We start from the raw sequence: 25,796 nt of genomic DNA, 5'->3' as shown, positions 1-25,796 counted from the left end.
CGTAGTAAAATATGCACTGAAATACTCAACACTCCCAAATTAAATAATACATATTTTACAAACTAGGATCCAAGATCTTCCTAATTTTTACATCCGACTTTGGTTGCACTCTTGCACAGACCACTAATCCTGTTGAAGATGGAGAAAGAATAGGTGTGTATACATAAAGATATATATCGAACACAGTGATGAATACCTCACCAGTGCAAGTGTCATTAGGCTCAGGTTTCAAGGTTCTACTGAAGTTAATTTTGCAAGTCTACTCAACAACCTTATTTTTGTAGTTTCAATTAGATCTGGATTTTAGGAACAATTATACATGTACAAAGACACTTTAACAGTGCTACTGTCATAATAAAATAATCATTCAATATTTTTAACTTTAAAGCACAATATATGATTTATACTTTATAATTAAAGACACATTTGAAAGTACCATCTCATTAAATATTGATTTGTGCTTTGGATCAAGTGCTTTAGACCATTCCATAAAACATGATAAATATATTAACCTATTTGGAAATATTCTAATTGATTCTGGATAGTCAGAACACTTTGAGATATGGCTTATCTTGATGCATTGAGCCGTTCAGTTTATTTGCAAAGGCTTCCTCTATCTTTAATACACTGAAATATATCTAGAGTGGGTCCAGTAAGTAGGGGGAAAAATAAGAGAGCTAATTCTGTTAGTTTGCTAGTGTCATTTGCCATGTAAGTGCTTTCGAGAATTTGCTTTTTTTTTATATTTGATGGTTAAAAAAATGACATTTTGATGATTTGCTTTAGTACCTATGAGAAACAAACCTACCTTCATGGAACTTGATTCGATGTTCTTCTGGGCACATGAAGTGCTTTTTTGCTGTTTGAACAACTTTAGGCATGTCATAGACAGTGACTTTAGCGTTTGGATATTCCGAAATAAATGTCTTGGCTAATGCTCCCGATGAGCCTTGTAGAGAAACACAAAATATAAGAGAAAAGTTAGTATTTGATTTTGAGGAGTGTCTAATTGTCCGATACGAATAATCTGGAAATACGCCTCATTCTTCCCAGACCCAGAAATTACAGGTTTCCACTGACACCTGACATGCAAAAAATGCAAAAACATATGAGACGATTCTCAATTGTTTGTAAGTTACTTTAAAATTTCAAGACTTTGAATTAACAATAGTTAATAGTCGTAATTTTTCAATTTACGAATGTGATCAACAAAGAAAAAATGATGTACGATTGTTAGATTGCTTTCTTTGTATGTTATATTTCTGAAGAGCAAAGAAATGCAGAACATTGGCATCTTAGAACTCACAATGGTAACCTGTACTTTTGAGTAAGTTGACTACTGTTAGAAATTGGGTTTCTGGTTGGCAGAGCTATGCACCCTGTCCAAGCAGGAACCACAATCCTAATCAGGGTAAGTCAGATACACACCCTTAATCAACCTGTGCTCACCCTCTGGTAATGTGGCACAGAGCAGTCAGGCTTAACTCAAAAGGCAATGTATAAAATATACATGCTGCACTCAAAACAGTAAAATAGTGAAAGGACCACACAAAAAGATACCACCCCCAGTTAGAAACATTGAGCCTAATTTTATTCACATAATAATACCAAAACAACAACACTCCAATAATTAGAACTTGTGATAGGAATTTTTAAAGAACATCTTCAAATATAGTGCTTAAAACTATAAAGCGCCAACCGGGGCTATCTGGTTTCGCGTGACAGGGGTAAAACCAAAAGTTTGATGGAGCATGGGTCGGATTGAGGGACCAACCTTTTCCAGCTGAAAAAGTACCTTTTTGCACCTCCGACGTGCCCGATACTTGGAGCAGAGGAGGCGATGCGTCATCGTCGATCCTTTCTGGATGTAGGTGATGTGTTGGTTCCAAACCGCACAATTCAAGATGTGTTGGCGACGACTTCTCCCAAGGTAGGCGATGCGTCGTTGAGCCGTGCAGCAGGAAATGTGATCTCTTGAAGGACCTTGATGCAAGCAATGCATTGGTGTTGAGCCGCTCAGCTAGCAATGCGATGTTCTCATCTGCAGCAGCGCGGTAATGCGTTGGGATCAAGGAGAGTTGCGTCAGTTACCCCCGGCCCAACAATGGCGATGTGTGGATTTTGCAGGTACAGCATAGAAAAACCAAGTTCCAAGGTCCCAGCACTGGATTGGCACTACTTGTCAGGGTAAGACTCACAGATGGCAGAGTCCAGGTGCTGGTGCAGGGATGCTGGGAGTCTTTGACTTCAGAACAGGAGCCAAGCAGAAAAGCCCTTGGAGTCACTCTGGGTTGAAGCAGTGTAAATCTAGTCCTTCTCACCCAGGCAGTGAGGGCAGCAGGCAGGTCAGCACAGCAGAAAAACAGTTCTTCCAGAGCAGCAGTTTAGCAGAGTAGCAGTCCGTCAGCAGCACAGCAGTCCTGCTTCCTGACAGAGTATCCACAGGTTCAGAAATGTACTGAGTTGGTAGGGTCAAAGTCCAGTTCTTATACCCAGTGGTGCCTTTGAAGTGGGGGTGACTTCAAAGAGGGGCTTTATAGTGCACAGAGGTCCTCCCTTTGTGCCCTGGTTCCCAAAACCCTCCAGAGGGTTAAGCAGTTTTTTGAGTATGAGCAGGACACACCCCATCTAGGCGTAAGTGTCAGCGCCTCCCTCTCATCTTGCCCAGGATGACCCATCAGAATGTGAATGGCCTATAAGGAATACCTGAGCTTCTTTTGTATGTGACTGGCAAGAGGAAATGCACAAGGCCCAGGTGTCACCCACTTTGACGTGTGTTGGAGACAGGCAGCAGGCACACAGGGCTTAAGAGCAGAAAAGCCAATTTTCTAATGGTAGTATTTTTAAATAAAAAGTCCAGCTTTATCATTATAGGGTGTACTATTACAAGTGCATAGGTACCAAACATGACAGTTCTACTCCTCAATCAAGAATTGCACTTATTAGTTGCACGAAGGAATACCCAATATTAACCTAAGAGACGAGTTTGACTCACATCAGCGAAAATCGAATTTGGAGGTTTTTCACTACCAGGACATGTAATACTAAAAACGTATACACCCTGCGTTTTACTTACACAACACTCTGCCCTATGGGCTGCCTAGGGCCTATCTTAGGGGTGACATGGGTAATAAAAGGGGAGATTAAGTCTCGGCAAGGCGCTTCAAATGCCAAGTCGACATGGCAGTCAAACTGCACACACAGGCTTTGCAGTGGCAGGCCTGAGACATGTTTAAAGAGCTGCATAAGTGGGTGGTACAACCAGTGCTGCAGGTCCACTAGTAGCATTTAATTTACAGGCCCTCGGCACATATAGCGCCAATTGTAAATACACCAACAACCATGTTTTAGGGGAGTGAGCACATGCACTTTAGCACTGGTTGGCAGCGATAAAGTGCCCGAGTCCTAAGGCCAAAAAAATAGATTAGCAAAAGTAAGGCAAAGAAGACACAAAGTTTGGGGGAAGACCATCCTAAGGCTGACAAGTCTAACAACTACTTTTTGGCTATTCACAAAATGTGAGTGTAATGTTACTTTAAAACTGTGAATAGTCAAAAAGTAGCAAACTTACTCATAAGTGTATATTACTCAAAAGTGTATAGCCCCCAGGTGTTTCAGTTTAGTCGAGACATGCAAGCTACACTTATGGAGTAAATTTACACTTGGATTTTTCTGGAAAACCGAATAGCAGTAAACCAGAGGTGATTAGATGGGACATGCCAAGCCTCACATTGCTATTGAAATAAAAAGGGCCTGATTCCCAAACTGCACTTCGTAGTATGTTTTGTAATACTACAAAATGTACTATAAACATACTATAAAATGTAAGTTTTGGTTATACTTTTGCGTGTTGATTTCTCCACCACCACTACCGAGATGGTATTAGGGAGGAGTAAGAGGGGTTTAGGGAGGGATAGTGAGTGGTTTTAAGGAGAGACATCACCCACTCATATAAGAATAAGCCTATTGCATTACTCCGGTTGTGGAGACATGTAACTTTTATTTTTTTGTATGTTTACACTCTAGGTTTGGGAATATTGAAAGTGGTAAACTTACTACAAAGTGTAAACTTACTCAAAAGTGTAACTTACTTTTATGAATCAGGCCCAATATTTTACCAACAGAACAAGAGTGGAAATGAAAGCATGTTTGCAAAGCTGTAAGAGATTTACGAGGCCCAGTTGAAAAGTGTTTTTGTTTGGGGATGTTGCTAAACTTTATAGCTTCTTTAATGAGCTCCTGCAATCCCACAGTCCACTCATAATTTACACTAGGAACTATGAGGATCAAAGGTTCCAGTATGAAGTAGCAGGCAGCAGCCGAAATGCCTTCTGAAAACAAAACCATGGCAAAGAGAGGGACGCTGCAAAACTGCCAAAGTAACCCAGTCAGTGGTGCTGGAACTATTTTCAGAGTGGAGATACTGCTGTTAATGCTACATCACTCAAAGGTGCTGGAAGGAGAGGAGCATCCCCCCTAAATAACAATACTTTTATTTCTCTGACTGCAAAGTGAGAAGATTTTGTAAAAGTGACCTAGCTGACAATCTTGCTTGGGTAAAGCAAATGAAAGGGAAGGCTGAAGGCTGTCAGTATTTTTGTAATAGACAATATAAATACTGGCAAACAAACTATGCACATATTTAAAACTATATCTGCAATTAGGAAATAACAAATTAAGTACATCTTTTTGTCATTCAAAGGTTTGACCGACTCAGAGATTTTCATAGTATCAAGACAAATCAGGACGCTTGACTTGGTGTTGTACAAATGATCAATATGTGCTGAATCCGGATTTCCACAAATTACTGTTTGTGCAATATATAGTTTTAAAAGTAAAACTATATGTCTATACAAATTTAGTGACCATTTCAACAGAAAATGTACTATCTGTAATTGATGGGATGCTAACACACCAGTGCTCCAAAATGCACCACAGGCTACCTACTTCATTCTTACTGCTCTCCTGCTGAATGTGTGTGGCACATTTGCTACACTTGTTTTTTGCGTGACACTTAGATTTTTTGCAATTCCTATCACTTCAGTGGTATCAGTAGTGATGGACCAATTTTCAGAATGGGGTGCTGCCGTAAATGTTATATCACTGAAGTGATAAGGGTTGTGAACGTGTAGAGTTGCACGTCTTAATTAGTGAAACGGGGTGGATCGAAATTTGAGTGTATTTACGACCGCCTAAAAGGAGCAGTAGTAAGCACAGCACCACAGATAGGCAACCACAGATACAGCAACACCCACCCATAATAAAAAAAATGGAGACAGGGACTTAAAAGAGAACCTCATACAAAACACTGTTAAATTATAAATATAAAAATGCATTGAATATTGAAAAAGTATTTAAAAATAACACATTTATTATTTAAGATTTAAAAAAAAATAAAAAAATATATAATAAATGATTTTAATTCAATTTGCACACCCCATTTAATAGTTTTAAATGTGTAATAAGAATGTATATACTTTAAATTTAGCTGGATTTCTTTTAATTTAAACTTCAGAAAAACAATGTTTATCAAATATATTTGAATTAATTGAATATTGAATTTAAAGTTAGGTTAATAGTGCTGTAGCATTTTTAGGGTGTTCATTTACAATACATATATATATATATATAATTAATTTACAATAATATTTAGCATAAAAATATATATATATATTTTTTAAGTTTGAGAAAGCTTTTACAGAGCTCTCCACTCGGACTGGGAATCTCCCATTGGAAAATACAGTGAAAAGTGAAAATGTGCATTTAAAGTACATTCTCACTGGGCAAATAAATCAGATCTGCACATACATTTATTTGGGGTTTCCTCTGTTTATTACATACTCTTACTGTACTCTGTTAACCCCAAGTTGTTTAACACAAAACACTACAATCGAATAGTCAGAATTGCCGACCTATCCTTACATGACAAATATATAGAGCGCCTCTGTGTGGAGATGAATATTACACTACAAGTTTGGCAAGAACTAGGTCTGGGCGGTGACCTCCGCTCTGCTCGCGGAGTTTGCAGAGTTTTCCGCACCCCGTGTTACGCGGAACTATCGGAGTTCTGAAAAACTCCACCCGCGTTCACCAATGTCAAGTTAGTGAGCGTGAGCGAGGAAAATCCACCTCCCCGCGAGATTTTTCCTCGTTCGCGATCGTCAACATCAAGCTGGCAAGCGCGAGCGTGGAAAATAAACCTCCCGGCGAGATTTCTCAACGCGGGGGGGTCAGGGTTCTCATTGCGAGTGGTCGCGTATGCTTGTGACCGCTCATGTTGAGAAACTGCCCATTCGTGTTGAGAAAGCTGCTGCTCGAGTAAAAGTCTACTTGAGCGCTTGAGCGGCAGAAAGGAAAGCAGTGCTCGCTTGCGCTGTGCATGGTGCCGTTCGCGATGATTGCACAGTGCGGAGAAGCATCCAGCAATGAAAATCACTGTGAAGAGCATTTTTCTTTCGCATTCCGCCACTTGCGGTGCTTTGCGTAGAGCAGCGGAGTTTTTTTCCACTTTCCGGAATTTCACGTAGCGCAACTCTGCGAACTCCGCCCAGGGTTAGCAAGAACTCTGCATCGCTGACACCCTACAAGCAGGTGGAAGGCACATAGGTGGTAGACATTTGATAGAAATAGGCTGTACCTTCTTCCTGCCAAATGTAAATCTGTATTCTTTTTTTCTGTTTTACCACGGAATAGCATTGTCTGGTGTAGCAGTTTCTCTTGGGCTCTCATTGCAAGTGGCCTTTTAATTCTAATGGGGCCTGCAGCAGCATTTACCAGCCCAATCACTATTCTAATATTTTCTGGAATATCACAAATCTCTTTACTTTCACCTGGAGGTTTTGGTTGCGGAAAACAGTGGAAATCTCTGTTTTTAATATACAGAGGAAACGGAGGAATTACCTTATGAATTAGAACCAGAATAACTGTTGGCCCTAGTAATTACTCATTTCTTACTGGATCCTCAGGGTCCAACTTGTAATGGGCTGGATTTTTCTCTACTCTGCAGTTACCGGTACCTCGACATCAGTAACTCCGACCTTGTGGAAAATATGGCCTAATTACTGGGTCACTTATAATGAGGGTCTCAGTGGTCGCTCCCATTGTCTTGCACAGCAAAAAATAATCCTTTTTCTTTCCTTTTTCCTTTGTATTTGTTTTTTGAATTATTTGTGTTTTTGACTGTACATTTATCCTTTATAAGATCTTGATTTGCACCTTACATTTTTTATTTGAATTGTTTTTTGAGCTCTAAGGGCCTCATGTAGGTAGCTAAATACCGGTTGGTAACGGCCGAAATTCGGTAAATATCCCATAACCGACCAGTATTTAGGCATTTGAGATGTAGGAGGCATGATTTAAGGATTCGGTAATTTACCGAATCGGTAAGGGCTCGGTAAAATACCGAACCGGTAAAGTACAGATTCGGTAAATTTCCGAATCCTTAAATCATATGTAGGGAGCACTCAATTGAGTGAATTTCAGTAGTAAGGATTCGGTATTTAACACCAACTACAGGTTGATGTTAAATAACGAATACCTTTGAAAAAGCTAAATTTGGCTGCTTTAAAAGTGCCATGTGGCAGACATACATGCCCTTAGGGCATGTATGTGCGCCACATGTGCACACATGCACGAATCAGGGGTGCAACAGGGTGTCAATGTGACACCCTGCCACCCATGATTATGCTTCCCCTATTACCGATTCGGTATTTACCGAATCGGTAATAGTAATGGCTTCCCATTCATTCCTATGGGCCTCCAGGCCCATAGGAATGAATGGGAAGGGATGCATTATTGCCGATTCTGTAAATACCGATTCATAAATACCGATATTTACCGAATCGGTAATAATTACCGATTGTTTACCTACATACTATTTACCGATTCATAAATACCGAATCGGTAAAATTCGGTATTTATGAATCGGTAAATAGTATGTTACCTACATATGGCCCTTAATCTTGCACCATCCAAACACACCCTCATAGTAAGTCCTGAGCTTGGCCCAAATTATAGAGAGCGAACCAAGGATTCTTCCAAAGAGTCTTCCAGTTGCCACCTGCCATGGTCCCTGTAGAAACAAGCCTTAGCATATATATTTTTTCTGTCTTCATTCTCTTCTTACTCTTCACAAGGGTTTTTTTTACTACGTTGCTTATTAATTAAAACATTAAAGAATAACATAAATCTTCAGAAGCCTGTCATCATTGCTTTCTGTGAACTGCATGCATAGTCGGTCTCTGCATTTGAAAATTCCAACTGGGTTGACGCTTACTTACATAGTCGATGGTTTATCGTTGATTTCAATAATATGTACCAAAGATATCCCAAGATGATCTTAGGGAAACCTTTGTGAATAAGATCTTCATATTCATACGACTTACCGCCTAAGTCACACACCCTTGAAAAAGGTGAAAGGTCGAAGGCTGTTATCACATCTTGGTCACATATACTCGAAATGGAATTGATGTGCTGCATAAAGGCTAAGGTGTCATCCTCTGACCTGATAATTATACAACAAAAACATATATTTTGGAATGTCATTTATTGTCAAACATTGCATCCATAATAACAAGACACATGAAGAATCTGTCAGATTTGCATGGAAGGTAACAGTTTGTGAAGTTCCATTATAAGCTATAGCAGTGGTTTTTTTTTAACCACCTCATCAGGCAATGTGAACATGGCTCAAAACAACAAAGCTATTTGTGAAGACAAAGCGAGGCCCAACAGTTGTAGCCTCTTTGTATTGACCTTCCAAATCTTAGTAAATAAATGCCCATTGTTTACTGTTGCGCCCTCCCCAGCCCGGTAGCATGTAAATGAATGACACCACACAAGGAGCTCGGTACTACACGTCTTTATTCTCTAGAGTGTAATTGTTAACTGACATACAGTGCGTCATGAATTTTATTAACCACACCTATTCACTTACTTCACTAGACTTCGGAGTCCGTTAAGGACCATAGGAGTCCTGCACTCTGTAATACACAAGACACTATAGGCCCCATGCATCAAACTAAAAACCGGTTGCATTTGGGATGCATCATCCAAAATGCAAAAATCTCAAATTGCGATTTCATTTAAGGAATCGCAAATTCGGATTTCTTAAATGCAATGCTAGAAGCATTTTAAAATAGAAATTTCGCTATTAGGGGTCGCAAATTACCGAGAAAAAAAATGGGTCCGTAATTTGTGAAACCTTTGAAAAATGCACTAAAATGCATTTTTCAAAGTTACATGTTGCACACACACATGCCCTTGGGGTGCTCATTACAATTTCAGGGGTGCAACAGAGTGTCCTTTTGGCACCTTTGCACCCATTTGGGTACCTATTTGGTACTCGCAAATTGCGCATGCGATTCCCATTCATTCCTATGGGCCTGCAGGCCCATAGGAATGAATGGCAAGCCATTCCTTAATTGCGACTCGCAATTTGCAACTCGCTATTAAGGAATGTTTAGGAATCGCTATTTCTTTAGTGATTCCTACATGCATAGGCTTTTGCCATTCCTTAATTGCCATTCCATAATAATCGCAATTAAGGAATCGCAAAAGCCTACCTTGATGCATGTGCCCCTATATTTACTACATGATGAACAATAAAATGGAGGACACATTTAGACTGGTATCACACACGATGCTCTGCTATAGTTGTTTGCAGAGGTCGATAAGACTTTGAGTCAGAAGGCAAAGGTAAAGTTTCCATTCATAATGTCTAAAACAGAGTGAAGAAGAGACGTGAGGTAGCTGGGCCTTAAAGTCTCTTGCTGGCGGTTTGTTAGAGAAGGGATCAGATACATAAAGTCCCTACACATTTTCCTTATGCACCCCCTGACAAAGAGGTATTTGAGTATTGTGTCCTACTTTTGATTTACTTCTGACTTGTTCCTGCATTGTAATGAGCCAATCACAGCTATTCCTCAAGTAAAGCTTTGTGAATCATCCTTTTAGTGACCAAAAATGACTGCAAAGATCTGAGCTCTTTCTTCTAATAAAAACCCAGAAGAGGCGTCTGTGGAATTACATAGGAAATCTAGCAAGGATCCAAGAAGCTGCAAGCAGCCTTTCTGAAAGGCTAGGCGCCATCTTGATGGGCTTATCTGGCACCGCATGTTTTATGTGCTTGCTGGCGTAAAGTGAATTTGTTTGACACGATATTTCTCTAAGTTAGTGCTTTACTTTCATATAATACCGATGGGAAACAGTGAGCAAGGTATGCGTCTCTCTTGTCTGCTTACTGAAAATAATGCACTAACTTAAAGACATATGGATTAAATGAATTCAGTTCACACGGCGTAGGTGCATAAACTAGGCACTGATTTATAATAATCCAGCTGATTTTTTAAGCAGGCAAAGCAATATCATAATAATGATACCACTCCACCCGAAAGGGTGGAGCTGATCAAGTGGGGTACCCCCAGTTGAAAATGTTTAATATCACTAACTACATTACTGCTTTTCTGTCTATAATCCATTATGTGTAACACAGACCACATTCACAAGGGTAATTTATCTTATGAATAGTGCATTGAATCTAGAATTTTTCCCAATCATAGCTGTGCAGGTCATCTTCCTCCAACCGGGACCTATGTTGTGTAATGGGTGCACTTTCCTTGTTTGTGCCAAAGCACACTTATAAAGAGGCGCTCAGGTGCAAACAGGGACAGTGCATCATATCACAAGTAACGTGCTGCCCTCAGGGCAGCTACAAACTCCCGCTGCCAAGAGGGCAGCGCTTAAGTGACATTCATAGGGTCTGATTGAAACAACTACTCTATCTCTTTCTCTTGGCAGGCGGCAGTAAACAGAGATCCCCTTGTAGGCAGGTGCAGTGAAGAAGCCTTTCACCTATTGCAGGGGTCGCACTTATGGTGGCGCACTGACTGTGCGCCATCTTTTTGTGGTGCAAAATCAGTGTGCCTCCTGATGCTCTCTTTTTCCTCAGCACCCACGTCCATAATAGAGGATCTTTTGCTTTACTATGGTCAAGGGCACAGAAGCAAAATGGCCATCAGGCTGTGCACTAATTGTGTTACACGAAAAAGTGATGCACAGTCAGTGCACCCCCTGAATGCAATGCGACCCCTGCAAGGTGTGAAAGGCTTCCTCACCACAGCTACCGGCTGGGGGATTTCTGCCCACACTCATGCGAATGAGAGAATGACCCCTTAAGATAGCACCAGCGCTCTACCTCCCCAACACGATTTGTATTGTAGAAGAGGGTACGCAAGTGTCTGCACCTTCTTCTGTATTACTACAGAGCCCTAGGGGCCCAGAATATGGGTACTTATGCCTGTGGCACCCCCTGGGCACTGTTTGTAATACGGCCCCTGGTGTCTCTCCTCCTTTAATAATATTCATATATTGCCCCTTGACCAAATGCTTCAACTGCAATCTAGTGGCCTCCACAATTTCAAGTTTATAGGTGAAATAAAAAAAACTGCCTATCTTTTAGGCCTTCATTTTCATCACAATCCACCAAGCAAGCACAACTTGACACAACCCTTGTATGCCAACCTGTCATTTTCTCCAATGGGCTATCAATTTCTCCCAGAGGCTATTAGTCTGATTTCAATGCCACTAGCCGTTCTCATCACATCAAGGGCAACCGATCTCCGTAGTGGGACCATTTCTATGAAGTATTTTTGCTGTTGAGTAAGTTCTTTGCATTTTTTCTTCTGTTTATAAACAGCCTTGTTTGCATTTCCATTCATGTAGTGCTTGGTCTAGGTCTTCATATTGCTCTCTTATACACAGGTCTTGAGCTGACTAAGGCTTCAACATGGCTTTTAAAATAATTAGAATACACTATACTAATGTTTTCCTAGTCCCTTTATAGTTGTTATTGCCAACTTAGTACTCCTCCTGCTCTGCTGGCATGTTACAAGAGGTACCAGCTTTCGAAATTTCGGTACAAATCACTGTCCTTTCCCACATTGATGGAGGTAATAGCCTTCTTACCAGCTTCTCTGACACCAATCATCTCTCACTCCTGGCTGCCTTCTATACAACAGCTGATTTTTTCCAGTTTTTTTTTAATATTTCAAACTTAGTTTAAAGACATAGGGCCCGATTCACAGAACTAACTTATGACAAAATCCTAAACTTACTACCATTTTGGTATTCACAGAAGGCGCTTACTCATTTTGGTATTCACAGAAGTTAGGAGTCCTAACTTTAGGACTCCTAAATACCTTCTGTGAACACCGAAAGTCTTAAAGTTAGTATTTTTCTCAGTTTAGGAGTAGTAAAGTTAGGACTCCTAACTTTAGGACTCCTAAATACCTTCTGTGAACACCGAAAGTCTTAAAGTTAGGATTTTTCTCAGTTTAGTAGTAGTAAAGTTAGGACTCCTTACTTTAGGACTCCTAAATGCCTTCTGTGAATACCAAAAGTCTTAAAATTAGGATTTTTCTCAGTTTAGGAGTAGTAAAGTTAGGACTCCTAACTTTAGGACTCCTAAACGACTTCTGTGAATACCGAAATGAGTAAGTGCCTTCTGTGAATACCAAAATGGTAGTAAGTTTAGGATTTTGTTTTAAGTTAGTTCTGTGAATTGGGCCCTCGGTATTCACAGAAGGCATTTAGGAGTCCTAAAGTTAGGACTCCTAACTTCTGTGGATACCGAAATGAGTAAGTGCCTTCTGTGAATACCAAAATGAGTAAGTGCCTTCTGTGAGTACCAAAATAGTAGTAAGTTTAGGATTTTGTCTTAAGTTAGTTCTGTGAATCGGGCCCACACATTCCACTTTAGTTTTCTTTTTAGATACGGGGGCTTTAAGGATTAGACCAGACTCACAAATTGTGGATCCAAGCTCAGGATTTATATCTTGTTTGAAGGCTTGTGGCTCTAGCTAATAGACCACATGTCCTAGTGCCAGCAGGAAGCTTTAAAATTAAGATAACTACCACAACCAATTGGAAGCATCTTGACAATAAGTCCGCTGCCTTTTACTTATTGCTGCAGCTTCATTGCAATGTTAGTCATGTCCCATTGCAGATTCATATTCCAGCAGTAGTTACACCGGGTGGGTGGATAAGTACTAAGAACCTGATTTAGAGTTTTGCGGATGGGTTACCCCATCACTAGTGTGACGGATATTCTGTCCACCCTATTTGAAGTGCATGATATGCTATTGTACTTGTAATAAAGTGGGCAGGATATCGCTCATGTTTGTGGTGGAGTAACACATCCGCTACGCTCTAAATCAGGCTATAGACCATTAGGCCTTCCTGTGCATAAAGAATTTCGGTCTCTGTATTTTCAGGAACCATCCAATAGTTCTTAATCCCTTCATCACTACCACACAATTTGCCAGTTAATCCAGGTAAAAGGCAGTATTGACATTCCACCTCTTGAAGATGGTTGATCCACTAAACCTTTGTCTTTGAAGCAGGCCGCTGCAACAATTGAGGGTGTGCTGATTCCATAAAATCCCACCATGGACTTTAATGCAAATAATGCGTTACACACAGGTCCTGATTCGCAAAGGTTAACATACACTTTTCTGTAAGTTTGCAATTGTTTCCTATTCACAAAGGCTTTTTTACTAGTAGTATCTTTACAACTGTGAAGTCTCCACACATTAAATGATAGGATAGTCCTACTTTTGTGAAAATTGACCTTTATGAATCAGGCCCACATTATTTACCACAACAAATTCTGAACGTTTTTCTTGACTGTAATATTGATGAACAGAAATGATTAATGATTATGAGAAAGATTTGTGGGTGTGCCGCTTCCATACAAAGGGTTGTGGGTATGTAGATGACCAGTCTTGCATAAATGTGTTCCCATTAACATCTACCACTTACTCTCTGTACAGTATCGGGGTTCCCAAAGTTGTATTTCAATTTGAAATGTGATGCAACAGAGTGTGTTAATAGTGTATCTCAGCTGTACCTTTTGTGACTGGGCCTGTGTTCTTGCAGACATGCGTTCCCCTAAGTGTTTCTATGTACATGTATGTGTTCCTTGTGTGCATGTGTTTAGTGTAAAAGGCACAAGAATGAATGCCTATGAAAAGGCCATGAAGTATATTATGAGGCCCTGAAGACAGCCTTTGTCAGGCCATTGGGCCCAACCATCTCAGTATACCTGCTAAAGGAGCTCTACAATTTACCTTTAGGAAACTAAGGGGTTGTGTGGCTAGCACAACCATAGAAAGGGTTATGCGCTAGCAAACAGTGGTTTAAATTGCCCCTTTACTTAGTAGCTGACAACAGCTTTGACAGAAGACTTTGGTCCATATTATCAAGGAACGGAGATAACATTATCGCCGCTTTAGCGGCAGGAAACTGCCGCTAAATCGGTGATAATGGGCTTGATAATATGCCCTTGTGAATTCCCATAGAGGCTCAGGTTTACACCAGAACCTGGGCTTAACATTAACATTCAAACTGCACGCTGCTTTCTGGCAATTGCATGTCTATTCCTAAAACAAAAAACAATAGGAATAGAATTGAGATGGTAAGGTTATGTAGCTGTCAATGGACTTCAAAGAGATTACAGATATATTTGCTATTATTATGAAGTAGATAATCTCCTAATTGGTTTAGTAACTAGTGTATTAACCAACGAAAAAAAATGGCAATAACTAGCCAGTTTAGATAAAATTAAAATTGCTCTGCTATACTACACATTGTAAAGCAAATTCTGCAAATATTAAACAAAGAGTACTTAGCCATGCTTCAACTTACCTGCAATATTGGAAATCCTCCACTAAGAGTTATTTCACCAGGCCCTAGGACCAGCTGTCCAGTGCTTCTGCATGGCTCTGCTTCCTTTCTGTTTGTCTCAGTGCTTTCTCCTGCTTTTGCCTCATTTTCACTGCTTTCTCCTCCCTTTTCCCATGTTTTCTGAGTGGTTTCTCTTGATTTTCCCTTGCTTCTGCTTGTTTTTTCCTCATTTGTCGCTCCTGCCTTCCTCCTGTTTTTCTACCTCCCAGCCTGCCCACTGCCTCCCAGCGCCTCTCCCACCTCTCAGAACCTACTTAATGGAGGCTGCAGTGAGACCCCATTGAGCAGGACCCAAGCACAGCTCTCCCATGCTGCTGCACTGCTCTGCTTCCTTCCCTTCCTTTCCCTCCGTTTTCTGGGTGCTTTTTCCTGCTTTTCCCTTGTGTTTCCCTGCTTCTCCATGTTTTTTTCTTACTTACTGTTTCAGCCTGCTGCCAGGTTTCCTGCTTCATGCCTAGCCCTACCCACTGCCTCCACGTGCCCCTTCGTCCTCCCCGGACCTACTTAATCGAGGGCGCAACGCAACCGCATTGAGAAGGCCCAACTCTCATCTGGTGGTGCACTGCTCTGCTTCCTCCCCATTTTTTTAGTGCTTTCCCCTGCTTTTGCTTGATTTTTTTTACTGCTTTCTCCTTCCTTTACCCCCATTATTTTGAATGCTTTCGCCTGCATTTCCCTCGATTTTTACTGCCTTCTCCTTCTTTTCCCTTATTTTTCGGTGTGATTTCTCCTGCTTTCGCCTTGTTTTTTAATGCTTCTCGTTGTTTTTTTCCTCATTTGTCACTCCCACTTGTCTCCCGTTTTTCCTGCCCAGTCCCACCCACCTTCTCCCAGCACCCTTTGTCCTCCTAGGACCTACTTAATACAGGGCGCAGCGCAACACCATTGAGCAGGCCAGAGGTCCAGCACTCCTGTGCTGCTGTACCCCTCTGATTCCTGCCTGTTTTTGTGAGTGCTTTCTCTTGCTTTTACATCATTTGTTACTGCTATCTCCTTCCTTCCCACTTTTTCTGAGTGTTTTCTCATGCTTTTGCCTGATTTTTACTGATTACTCCTTCCTTTCTCCTGTTTTTCTGAATGCTTCTTCCTGCTTTGCCCTGGTTTTTCATGCTTCTCCTTGTTTTTTTCTCATTTACTGCTTTCGCCTCCTACCCGCTTTCTCGCCTTCTGCCTAGCACCGCACACCACCTCCCGGGGTCCATCCCTCCTCCCAAGACCAACATAATCGAGGCTGCAATGCGATTCCATTGAGCAGGCTCCAGGCTCAGCAATCCTGTGCTGCTGCACAGCTCTGCTTACTCCCCATTTTTCTCAGTGCTTTCTCCTGCATTTCCCTTGATTTTTACTGCCGTCCTCTTCCTTTAACCCATTTTTCTGATTGTTTTTTTGCTGGGTTTTTGTGGTTTGTCACAGCTTCTCCTTGCTTTTTCCTCATTTGCTGATCCAGCCTGCTACCTGTTTTCCCACTTCCCGCCTAGCACTGCCTACCACCTCCCTGCGCCCTTTCTCCTACTGGAACCTACTCAAAGGTGGCTGCAGCCTGACCCCGTTGAGCAGGCCGCAGGCCCAGTTCTCCCATGCTGCTGCGTCGCTCTGCTTTCTCCCCACTTTTCTGAGAGATTTCTCCTGCTGTTACCTAATTTTTGACTGCTTTCTCCATCCTTTGTTTTTCTGAGTGTTTTCTCCTGCTTTTACCTCGTTTTGTACTGCTTTTTTCCTTCCTTTCCCTGTTCATCTGAGTGCTTTTTCCTGTTTTTGCCTCATTTTTCACAGCTAGCAACTCCACGCCCTTGAGACCCTCATGGGTGATATGCCATGCTTTATAAATCCCAATTGACTGATTAATTTCTTGAGAAAAGTTTGAGATCCACCTAATTTTCAAATGTCACTGTTGGTGAATGGAGGACTTACAGTTGCATAACTCAGAAATGAATCTGACTTGTTTTTTCTTGAGCATTATGTCGCTTGTTAAAATCCAACTGAATCTCAAAAATAAAACTCTGAGAAATAAACTTCTATAATTAATGATCCACACATATAAAAATACTGTCACCATACGTACAGATCAAAAGGAAGGTATAACACCAGATGCTAATTTGAATTTCCAAGGTCGGTGTCTGCAAAAGCTAAAGTCTTCAGTCAGACAGAGTGCTATTGACAAGCCACCAAAAACACTTAGGGTAGACTTACAAACTTGTCATGCAGTGTAGCACAGCAAGTCACCTTGCTGCACTGCATGACAGGAAAAGGTTGGAATGCGTCATATTTAAGTCAATACGGTGCATTTCTGCCTTTCCATTACTGGCAGCCTTTGTCAGCCCAGTGCCAACACAGGCAGGATTGTTTTTGTGCAGGAATGAGCACCCTCCTGCAAAAAAACAATCCTGAGAGGCATGTTCCTCCGATAGAAAGAGGAAGTAACGTGGAGAAATAGTCTTTCTCCTCATTTCTCCTCCCCTGGGAAAGGCGTTCCTTTTTGGCGGATTCCCAGGTTTACCAACTACGGCAAATTTGGGAATGCGTCAAAATCCATGAGAGTTGAGTGGGGACACTCTCACAATGCCCATGGAATGACTTCCCAGGGCATAGTAAGTCAACACCATGATTTGTACTGCATTGTTTTACCCCAGATTTATGGAGACACTCAGGGCCATGCAAAGTGGCCTTGCTGTGGCTTCGTAAATCTCACTTAAGGTTTGTGTTGCAAATGTACCATGTTGTGTGGTGCAAAGGTGACACAAACTGGGTCATAAACATGGCCTTAACTATAGAGAGTGGGTGGGGCTGGCTGCCAGAGAAGATGGTGGTGCTGAGCTGCAACCCAGCAGCAAGCCCGGGCCTGATGATGTATCCACTGTGTCAAGACTTTGGGGGTGTCCTTCCGGAGTGTGGGAAGAGATTGAGGAGCTCTGGGGTGTCCATTAATGCAGGATAGGGCCCTCTGGGGTATTCAAGGGTAGAAGACAAGGTTGCGTGCTGCACCTGAGATGATTGACATAGTGATAGGGGCCGAGCAGGAGCAGCAGCTCACGGGTAGCAGCCACAGCGCAGGCCTCCCCTGAGAGTGCCCTACTACAGGAATCCCCTTGTGCCTTCAACAACAAATTCCCCTGGCAGAAGGAGAGTTTAGTGGAGTGGGGACTGCAGGGCATCCACCACCCCCCACAAAGTGGAATATTGGGAAATCAGCGTGGATGGCTCCTTCCTCACATTGAAGCGGTTGGTCTGGAGAGAGAGGAATAGGTAGCAGGCCGCAGAGGCACGGCAGCAGAGAGCTGAGAGAGGCACGGCAGCTGGGCCAGGGATAGCCCCTCCCTCATCATTTACTGGTAGGAAGACTGCTGGAGGTACAGACAGTGACCAGGGTACATTTCAGTGATCAGGCCCAGGAAGCCTAACAGGACAGTGGGCTCTTATCAGATTGCAGTGGCCTCAGATCAGCACTATCATCGAATGCTCAAAGGTGAGGAGAAGTGATAGGGTTACTTGAGAGGGGAAAGGCTGAGTTCCTTAGCAAGTAGTGGATTACACTTGGAATTGTTGTAAACTGTAGACTCCGGGTGGCCATCCTAAATTGGAATCATCAGATTGTTACGCTAAGGTCACACAGCACCTGAGGAGGCGGACCCTTCTATTAATACCTACGTATCCCCTGGGATGGGACAGGACAATGATGGGAGGGTCTGCAAGGGGGTGACCTTGTGCCGGAGGAAGGTCAATAGTTTGGTAGGAGCCTGAGGATAGACAACCCTGGACCCCCAGGAGAGCATTTAGATGTAAGTGAAATGAGACCATTCCACTTTGAAGATCTGTTCTGCCTGCCCACATGCCACATGGACATAAAGACAAAAGGTCTAGGCAACTAACTGTTTCTGATACAGTGGCTGGGAGAGGTAAGGGCACCATGCATGCCAGTTTTCCATCAGCAGTGTCAGACTACACTCTAACTACACTATTGAAGGAACCAGCAGAAATCAAAGTGTCCAAAGTGAATGCCATGTTTTCAACCACATCAGAGGAGGTACAAATTTTGATCTGTGACATTGCCAGTTTCCAGACTAGGGGGTCGATTATGATGGCGGAAGGACCGCCACCACCAGCCATGCTGTGGCGGTCCTTCCATACACCGACCGCGAGTTTCCCCCAGCCAAATTAGGATGGGGGGAATCTCACCATGACCGTGGCGGTCGCAAAGACTGTTTGCCATGGAACTGTCACAGGCAATCCTCCGGATTGCCTGGCGGAGCGGTCTTCACCAGTAAAATGGTGGTGGTGCCTAGCAGGCACCGTCCGCCAAATTGCGATGAAGGCTGGAGACAGACTTTCCATGGAGGTGGAACCGACAAGGAAAGGCTGGCGGGATTGGATTTGGGGGCCCGTTTTGAGCCCCCTTGTGTTGGGGGAGGCCAGGGTGCACTTGGGGGTATTGGGGGGTACCCATGGTACCCCCCTACATTTCACAGCACTATGTGGCAGGCACCGTGTGTTGCCTGCCACGAAGTGCTGTGAAATGCACAACATGGCATTTTCACATCACGGCGGTGCTGCCGTCAGCAGCAACAGCTGCAATGTTAATATGCAGGATACGACTGCCACGGTGGCGACCGCATCTTGATCCGGTGTGTGGGACTGCTACATCTATGGTAGATGGTCCCGGTTTACACCAGGATGGGGGATGGACTCCAGTCCGTCCGCCATCCTAATGAGCCCCTAGGTTAGCCGGGGTTGAACAGAGAATGTCAGATGTAGAGTATGGGTGGGACACTGTACCAGAGTGGAGCCTCACCATCTGGGAGCTTCACCCTGGCATCGGTGACCTGGAAGAACGAAGCCACCAGAATAACTTCTGAATCTCTGGGATTCATGAGGAAAAAGAAAGGGATAATATCACGGGGTTCCTCGGAATGCTGTTACCAACCTTAATCTTGACGATTTATGACCTGCGCTTGGAATTTCAGAGAGCTCACAGGGTATGGTCCCAACAACCTCTCTCTCCAGATCATCCCCGACAAATACTGGCCTATTGGCTTAGACGTCACCAAACCTGTAAAATTCTGAAAGCAGTCAAAAGACATGGGCCTTATCTGTATGAGAACAGCTGGATTCTCATCACTCCAGACTTCTCATTTGAAACAAATCAATCAAGAAAATACTTTTTTGTACTCCGGAATTGTCACCGGAAAAAAGAGGTGAAATATGGTCTGTTGGAGCCAAAGAAAATGCTGATCACTTTTGGAGGCTGGACAAGGGAATATGTTGATCCGGAGGAGTTGGAAAGTCTGCTGAACACTCTGAATAGCAAAGCGGAACGAAAAAATCTTCAAAGGAGCTGCCCCTACTGGATTCCGAAGGGGAAGGAAGGGTCAGGAATGTCCCGGAAGACCGCTGACATCTAGAGCAGGTAACAAGAAAGTGGGGAAAGGAACCAAACATATTGTGCAGGGACTCTAGGCATGACTTAGAAAAGTCTTATCTCCACTGAAGCACTGAAGTAAGCCTCACCTGGACTTGGAGCCAGTATTTATGGCTTATATATGTTTGTCTGATTCTTGTTCCTTTGATTACTACATGATGTATTGTGATGGGTTCAGCAGCAACAGGTGCAGGATGTTGGGGGGTGCATCATCCTATCTTCCCAGCATCCTGTGGGGTAGAAGGACATGTCTGATAGTGAAACTGACACATCCCTCCAGGAGATATGCCATTGTTTGGGGGGAAGAATGAGTGAGGGGGTGCATGTCAGTAGGGGGATTGCAGGAGGGATAGAACATTAACACAAAAAATTCGCCAAGAGACAGTGGAGCCAAGACGGATTGTTATGATGGGGTGTTTGGGAGGGGAAGTCTGGGGGCACTGAGGAGAAAGAATAGAGAGGAGTTTCAATTAAGATACCGTGAGGCCCCCCATAAGATTGATGATGCATGTTACTGGGGTGTGTGAGGGAAGGGGACCTCTTTGAGGTCTCTGGGGGGAATCTCTCCTGGGAGCTGGATTTCTACTGATCTCCATAGAAAGCATGTGACAGCAGTTTGTAGTTGTTCACTAGCTTCTATACGGACTGAGGGCCAGGTTGAAATGGTTGGGCAGCCACCAGGGTCCATAGCACACAAGTAGGTTTGGGTAGGAGTTGAGTTATCGTGGGACCGGCAATTGTTCTGCCTACTTCTTGCCCATGGAGGTGGAATCCAATATTTTAGATAGCAGAGACTCGCCTTCATGCTGAGGAACTCACTTGGAATGGGGAGGCAGCACTCCACTGAGATTCTGACAGACACGTTTACTTGCCGAAGGACACTAGTCTGGGCCACATCCATAGATCTTCACATCCTCTAGACAATAAGACACTCACACAATGAACTGGGTATATCAAAAGGCTGCCTGGGTACACTAATTATCTCACACATCTATCTTTGAATGCCAATGGCCTCACTTCCTGGGTCGGGCTAAGCCTGACGTCGCCATGATTGCAGAAACCCCTTTGATACCCCCGGAATGTGACAAACTGAAGCAAGATTGGGTGGGGCCGGTAGTCTATGCATGTCCAGGGATCTTCCCATCCCTACAGCAGCCGACGCACTTGACCCATAGGATCAAATGGTGGCGATACTTCTTCACAAGCATCTCCCATATAGACTGCATATCAAATGGATAGATGAGCATGAGAGGTATGTTTTTTTGTTGAGCTTCAGATCCCGAACGCATACTTGATTTTGGGGTCGGTGTATGCACAAGTTGCTTTTTTTTCTAGGTTGACAGTATTGTTTGGCAGGACAAAAGTAGAAATTGGGGGGAACTGGAATGTGGTGCAGGATCCTGTGCTGTGGATGTCGGGCACTCCGACATCGAACACAATAGGGATAGGGGCAGATAACAAGATTTGATTGGTGATTTCACACTGTGAATCCCTGTTGATTGCTGCTCCTACAGGCTCGGGATTACACGTTCCCTTCCTGTATCCACAGGACGAATACCCACTCAGTCTATTTTCTTGTTTTGGCATCTAACTTACGGCATGTGGAAAGAGCATAGATTATTCCATGGTGGTTTTCTGATCATGACATGGTGGCACTACAGCTGCACCTCAATACCACATACCCTTTTCCGGGGGTGTAGCGTCTGCTCACAGCTAGATATAAAGAACCAATGAAGAAGTAAAATTTGGTTTTGCTGGTTCAATGATTCCCTGATGAAAATATAGGGTAAGTGACTTCTCTACTGGTGGTAAGGGCATTTGGGTCCTCATGGATTGACCTCACTAGAGGTAACTTCATGTTATATTACCCCCTGTGCCTGGTGGTGTTCCTGCTGACCCACTGAGGAAAGGGGTTGAGGCCTCCTGAACGTGCTAAAGAAAATCCAGCAATCCTGCTGCCTGGGACTTCTGTGCTTGTGGCCTGTGGGTTTTGGGCCCCCATGAATCAACCTGACTTGAGGGAACTTCATGTTCCATTGCCCCCTGTGCCTGGAGGTGCTCCTTCTGACTCACTGAGGGAAGGGGGTAGAGCCTCCTGATTGTGCTAAAGCACACCCTGCAATCACTCTGCTTAGGAATTCTCCACAGATGGCAAGGGGGTTTTGGACTGCCACCAATCGACTTGACTGGAGGAATCTCCATCTTTCATTGTACTTTCTGCCATGGAGGTGCTCCTGCTGACTCTCTGAGGGAAGGGTGCGGGACCTCCTGAACGTGCTAAAGCATACCCTGCAATCCTGTTGCCTGGATCTTCTGTACTTGTGGCAAGGGGGTTTTGGGCCCCACGGATTGACCTGACTGGAGGGAACTCCATGCTCCATCACCTCCTGCCCCTGGAGATGCTCCTGCTGACTCACTGAAGGAAGGGGGTGAAGCCTCCCGAACTTGCTAAAGCACATCCTGCAGTCCCACTGCGCAGGTCGTGTGTGGGCCAAGCCTAGGCCAAGGGTGGGCCTGCCTCGCAACCGTCAGCACCAGGAAGAGGCATGGCAGGGCCAACCCCCCTTGGTTATCCCAGCTTGGAGCTCTCCGGTGATGATGCTTTTGGCTACAACTGTGAGTACCTGGGGTTGTACTGACTATAGTTGCAATGGGCAAAAGAAAGGCCCAATTTTATGTTAATTGGCCTGGACCAGCCGGGAATGTCCTAAAAAGACATGCTGCAGACAATTGCACATTAGATGCAATTGATGATTCGCTAGAGGAGTTGGAGGATGTGTTGAACAAAGGGAAGATTCAGCCTGGGTCCACCTCTTCAAAACCAAACATTTCGCATTTTTTCAAAGGTAACAGCAGAGGGGGTACCGCGAACAAAGCCAAACTTTGCACAGTCACCAATGAAGCCTCTGGAAACCCCCCCAAACTACTTTCCTTATTTCACCAATTGTCTCAGTTGTTCTAAATCTTGCCTTGATCACTCAAAAAATCCCCCCTGAAGCAGAGTCCAGCATAATATGCTCAAAATGTTACTCCCAACGTGCTAATTTGGCAGAGGGACACCCTGGGTCAAGTATTAAAGATGTAGATATAGAGGAGCCAGGCTCAGCAGTGGCACACCTAAAAAGTGCACTTGAGTCTGTGAAAATGGTTGTCCAGTCCTTACACACAAGATTACAAGAGCTCACAGAGGAAAACAAAAAATATATCTAATAAGCCAGCAGCGCATTTGGCTGAGTGTCGAGAGGAACAGTCAAATCAATTAATATGCCAATCAGCTCTGGGGAGGACTGCCAAAGGGAGTAAAACCCAAACAGTATCCTCCATCTCTCTCCCCAAGAGCTCTACGCCCAACGTTGACAGCAACTCTTTGGCCAGAAGCGGTAGGCGTCTTACTGAGGAAGCAGGTGACAGCACTGTAAAGTTTGACATGCAGGCCAAGAAAATTCATTTTTTCCTTTCCTCTCCAAATAATATACCCATTTATCAGCAAGTCAAATACAGGCGCCACCCTCACTTGCTAAAGCCTGACCTCCAGCCAGCAATCTACAACCCCCTAGTACGAATTTAACACAGTTGCCAAAGGCAGCTAGGGCTTGTAACATATTTATGACAAGGTGTACCCACACGTTTTGCAGGTCAAAGGCAGTCAAATGAGACACTGATCAACAAGGTGACACACTGGATTTTCTTCAAACGTAAATGCTGCTCATTGATCCACTCAGACATTATCTGCACCCAATGCTTGTCCAACAATACTTGCCCTCCTGATAACATCAAACTGGCTTTTATAAACCATTTTATTGCAGACTGGTTACTGGCTCTGGAAGCTTTTCCCCCCTTTGAAACAGATATTCAATTTGAAGCTCCACCAGACCTTGCTAACGCCTGTCCTGATACTCGCAACGTGTTGCGCTCAACCTAGACCATGAGCATCTTTTCACTTGCAGGCCTACTGAAGAGGAAGGATAGACACATGCCGGCAAATCCATCGAAGCTTTCCAATATTGTGAGCTCTCTACCATTTCCCCACTTAAGGAGAATGATTGACTGGTTAGCACTCCTCACAGCAACTTTGATTCTATCTGCCTTACTTCTGGTAATGTTCATTCCCAGTCCCCAGAAATAGAAACTGAGCATATACCTGAAGTGTCACAGGATTGGCATATTAGTCTCCTCATGGTTCGAGATACTGCTTAATGCCGTGTACTATCATGGAACCAGCTGGACTGAAATCAAAGCTCTAGAACCTATCTGGGGCCACATCATCAAAATGTTTACAATCTGTATGTTCCAAGAAACGTGGTGTGTAGAACCCATACTGAGGTCAGGTTAATCCGAGATTTCTGGTCAGCCATCACCCAAGGGAAAGGTCGCCTAGTGGGGGTCTAGTTTTTTGGGTAAAAAAGTCACTTCAATGTCAAATTAAGAGGCTCACAGAAAATTCACCCGATATACCAGGTCTCTCCATCACCAAAGACAATACCGGTGTTTATGTATATTTTACGTACAACAGGCCAGTGGGCATAAACAAAGAGTCAGCTATTTTTAACTCTCTTGAGCACACTATAAAGGCATTACCTGTAGACACCATCTTGATCATAGCGGGCAATTTTATTGTGACGTATGTACCGTTAGACAATTATACACAAGATTTTTCTGAGGAAGAAGATGCCCAATGGCTCATTCCGGAGCTAGACATCCTGCAAGTCGCAAGATGCTCAGTGCTAGCAAACAAATTGCTGGGCATGACAGTGAGGCTAGGACTTAGAGCCTGCAATGGCAGATCACAGTCAAACCACAATGGAGCCCATACTTTTAAAAGGCTAAATCAATCATTTCATATAGATTATACACTTCTATTGCTTCAGATATGGTCATACATGGTGGACACGGCAATTATAGGGAGGGGGGACAGTGACCACAATGCACTTAAAATAGAGTTGAAGGGACTTTTGTCTCCTGGGCCAGAGAAGCTTAAACCTAGCCTCCTGAGCGACATTGTTCTCTCTACAACAAAAAGGCATTGAAATGGGAGTATGTATGGGCCACCCTAATTTAATGAGACAAGTGTACACCAGTGTTGTCAGGCACTGTCTGGGACACTTGGGAAAGGACATGTGACTAGTTAGAAAATGTAAGCAGAAAGATTAACATAGCGCTGCCCAGGATCACACAAGAACTCAGAGGAGGAAAGGGATCCAAAGGCAAAGCCTGCTCAAAGGAACAAAATAGCTAGAACTGAGAAAGGATAGGCACTTAAGAGGTGATTTAGCATTCTGAATAACAACATCCAGGACGGATGTGTAAGACATATATATAAAACAACATTAACAATAAAGGGAATGTGGTGTAAAGCACTCGGGAGCTCCACACGGCAAGACTGAAGCTCAGTAAGTTCATCATCCACAATTGCTGTTACAGATAATGCCTGCAAATACCCACATATAAGATATGCATGCAAAGGCAGGGTCTGTGGAGCTAATACATATGGTGATGTTATAAATGTGACTCAAAGACAATACCCACAGTGAACAAGAAACACCACCTAGGTTTTCAGCTGTGCCCACTGATCCTGGCGATCAAACAGGGACATGCAAGGCATTAACAGCACAAGGGTATAACTAAACACAAACATGATAGA

General features: G+C 43.4%; 1 protein-coding gene across 1 annotated transcript in view; it reads right to left on the bottom strand.

Moving 5' to 3' along the window:
- Positions 1–25,796, bottom strand: part of LOC146805018 (acetylserotonin O-methyltransferase-like) — a 540,006-nt gene that overhangs the window by 159,722 nt on the left and 354,488 nt on the right. The window contains exons 5-6 of the mRNA XM_085622167.1: positions 8,385–8,503; positions 809–949 (exon numbers count right to left, since the gene is read on the bottom strand). Of these exons, the coding sequence (XP_085478293.1) occupies positions 809–949; positions 8,385–8,503 (260 nt within the window). The remainder of the gene's footprint in view (positions 1–808; positions 950–8,384; positions 8,504–25,796) is intronic.

Source organism: Triturus cristatus, chromosome 8 (genome assembly GCF_964204655.1).
Source record: "Triturus cristatus chromosome 8, aTriCri1.1, whole genome shotgun sequence".
NCBI lineage: Eukaryota > Metazoa > Chordata > Amphibia > Caudata > Salamandridae > Triturus > Triturus cristatus.
The sequence above is the reverse complement of the archived record's forward strand: the minus strand, read 5'-3'. Positions and strand labels throughout refer to the sequence as shown.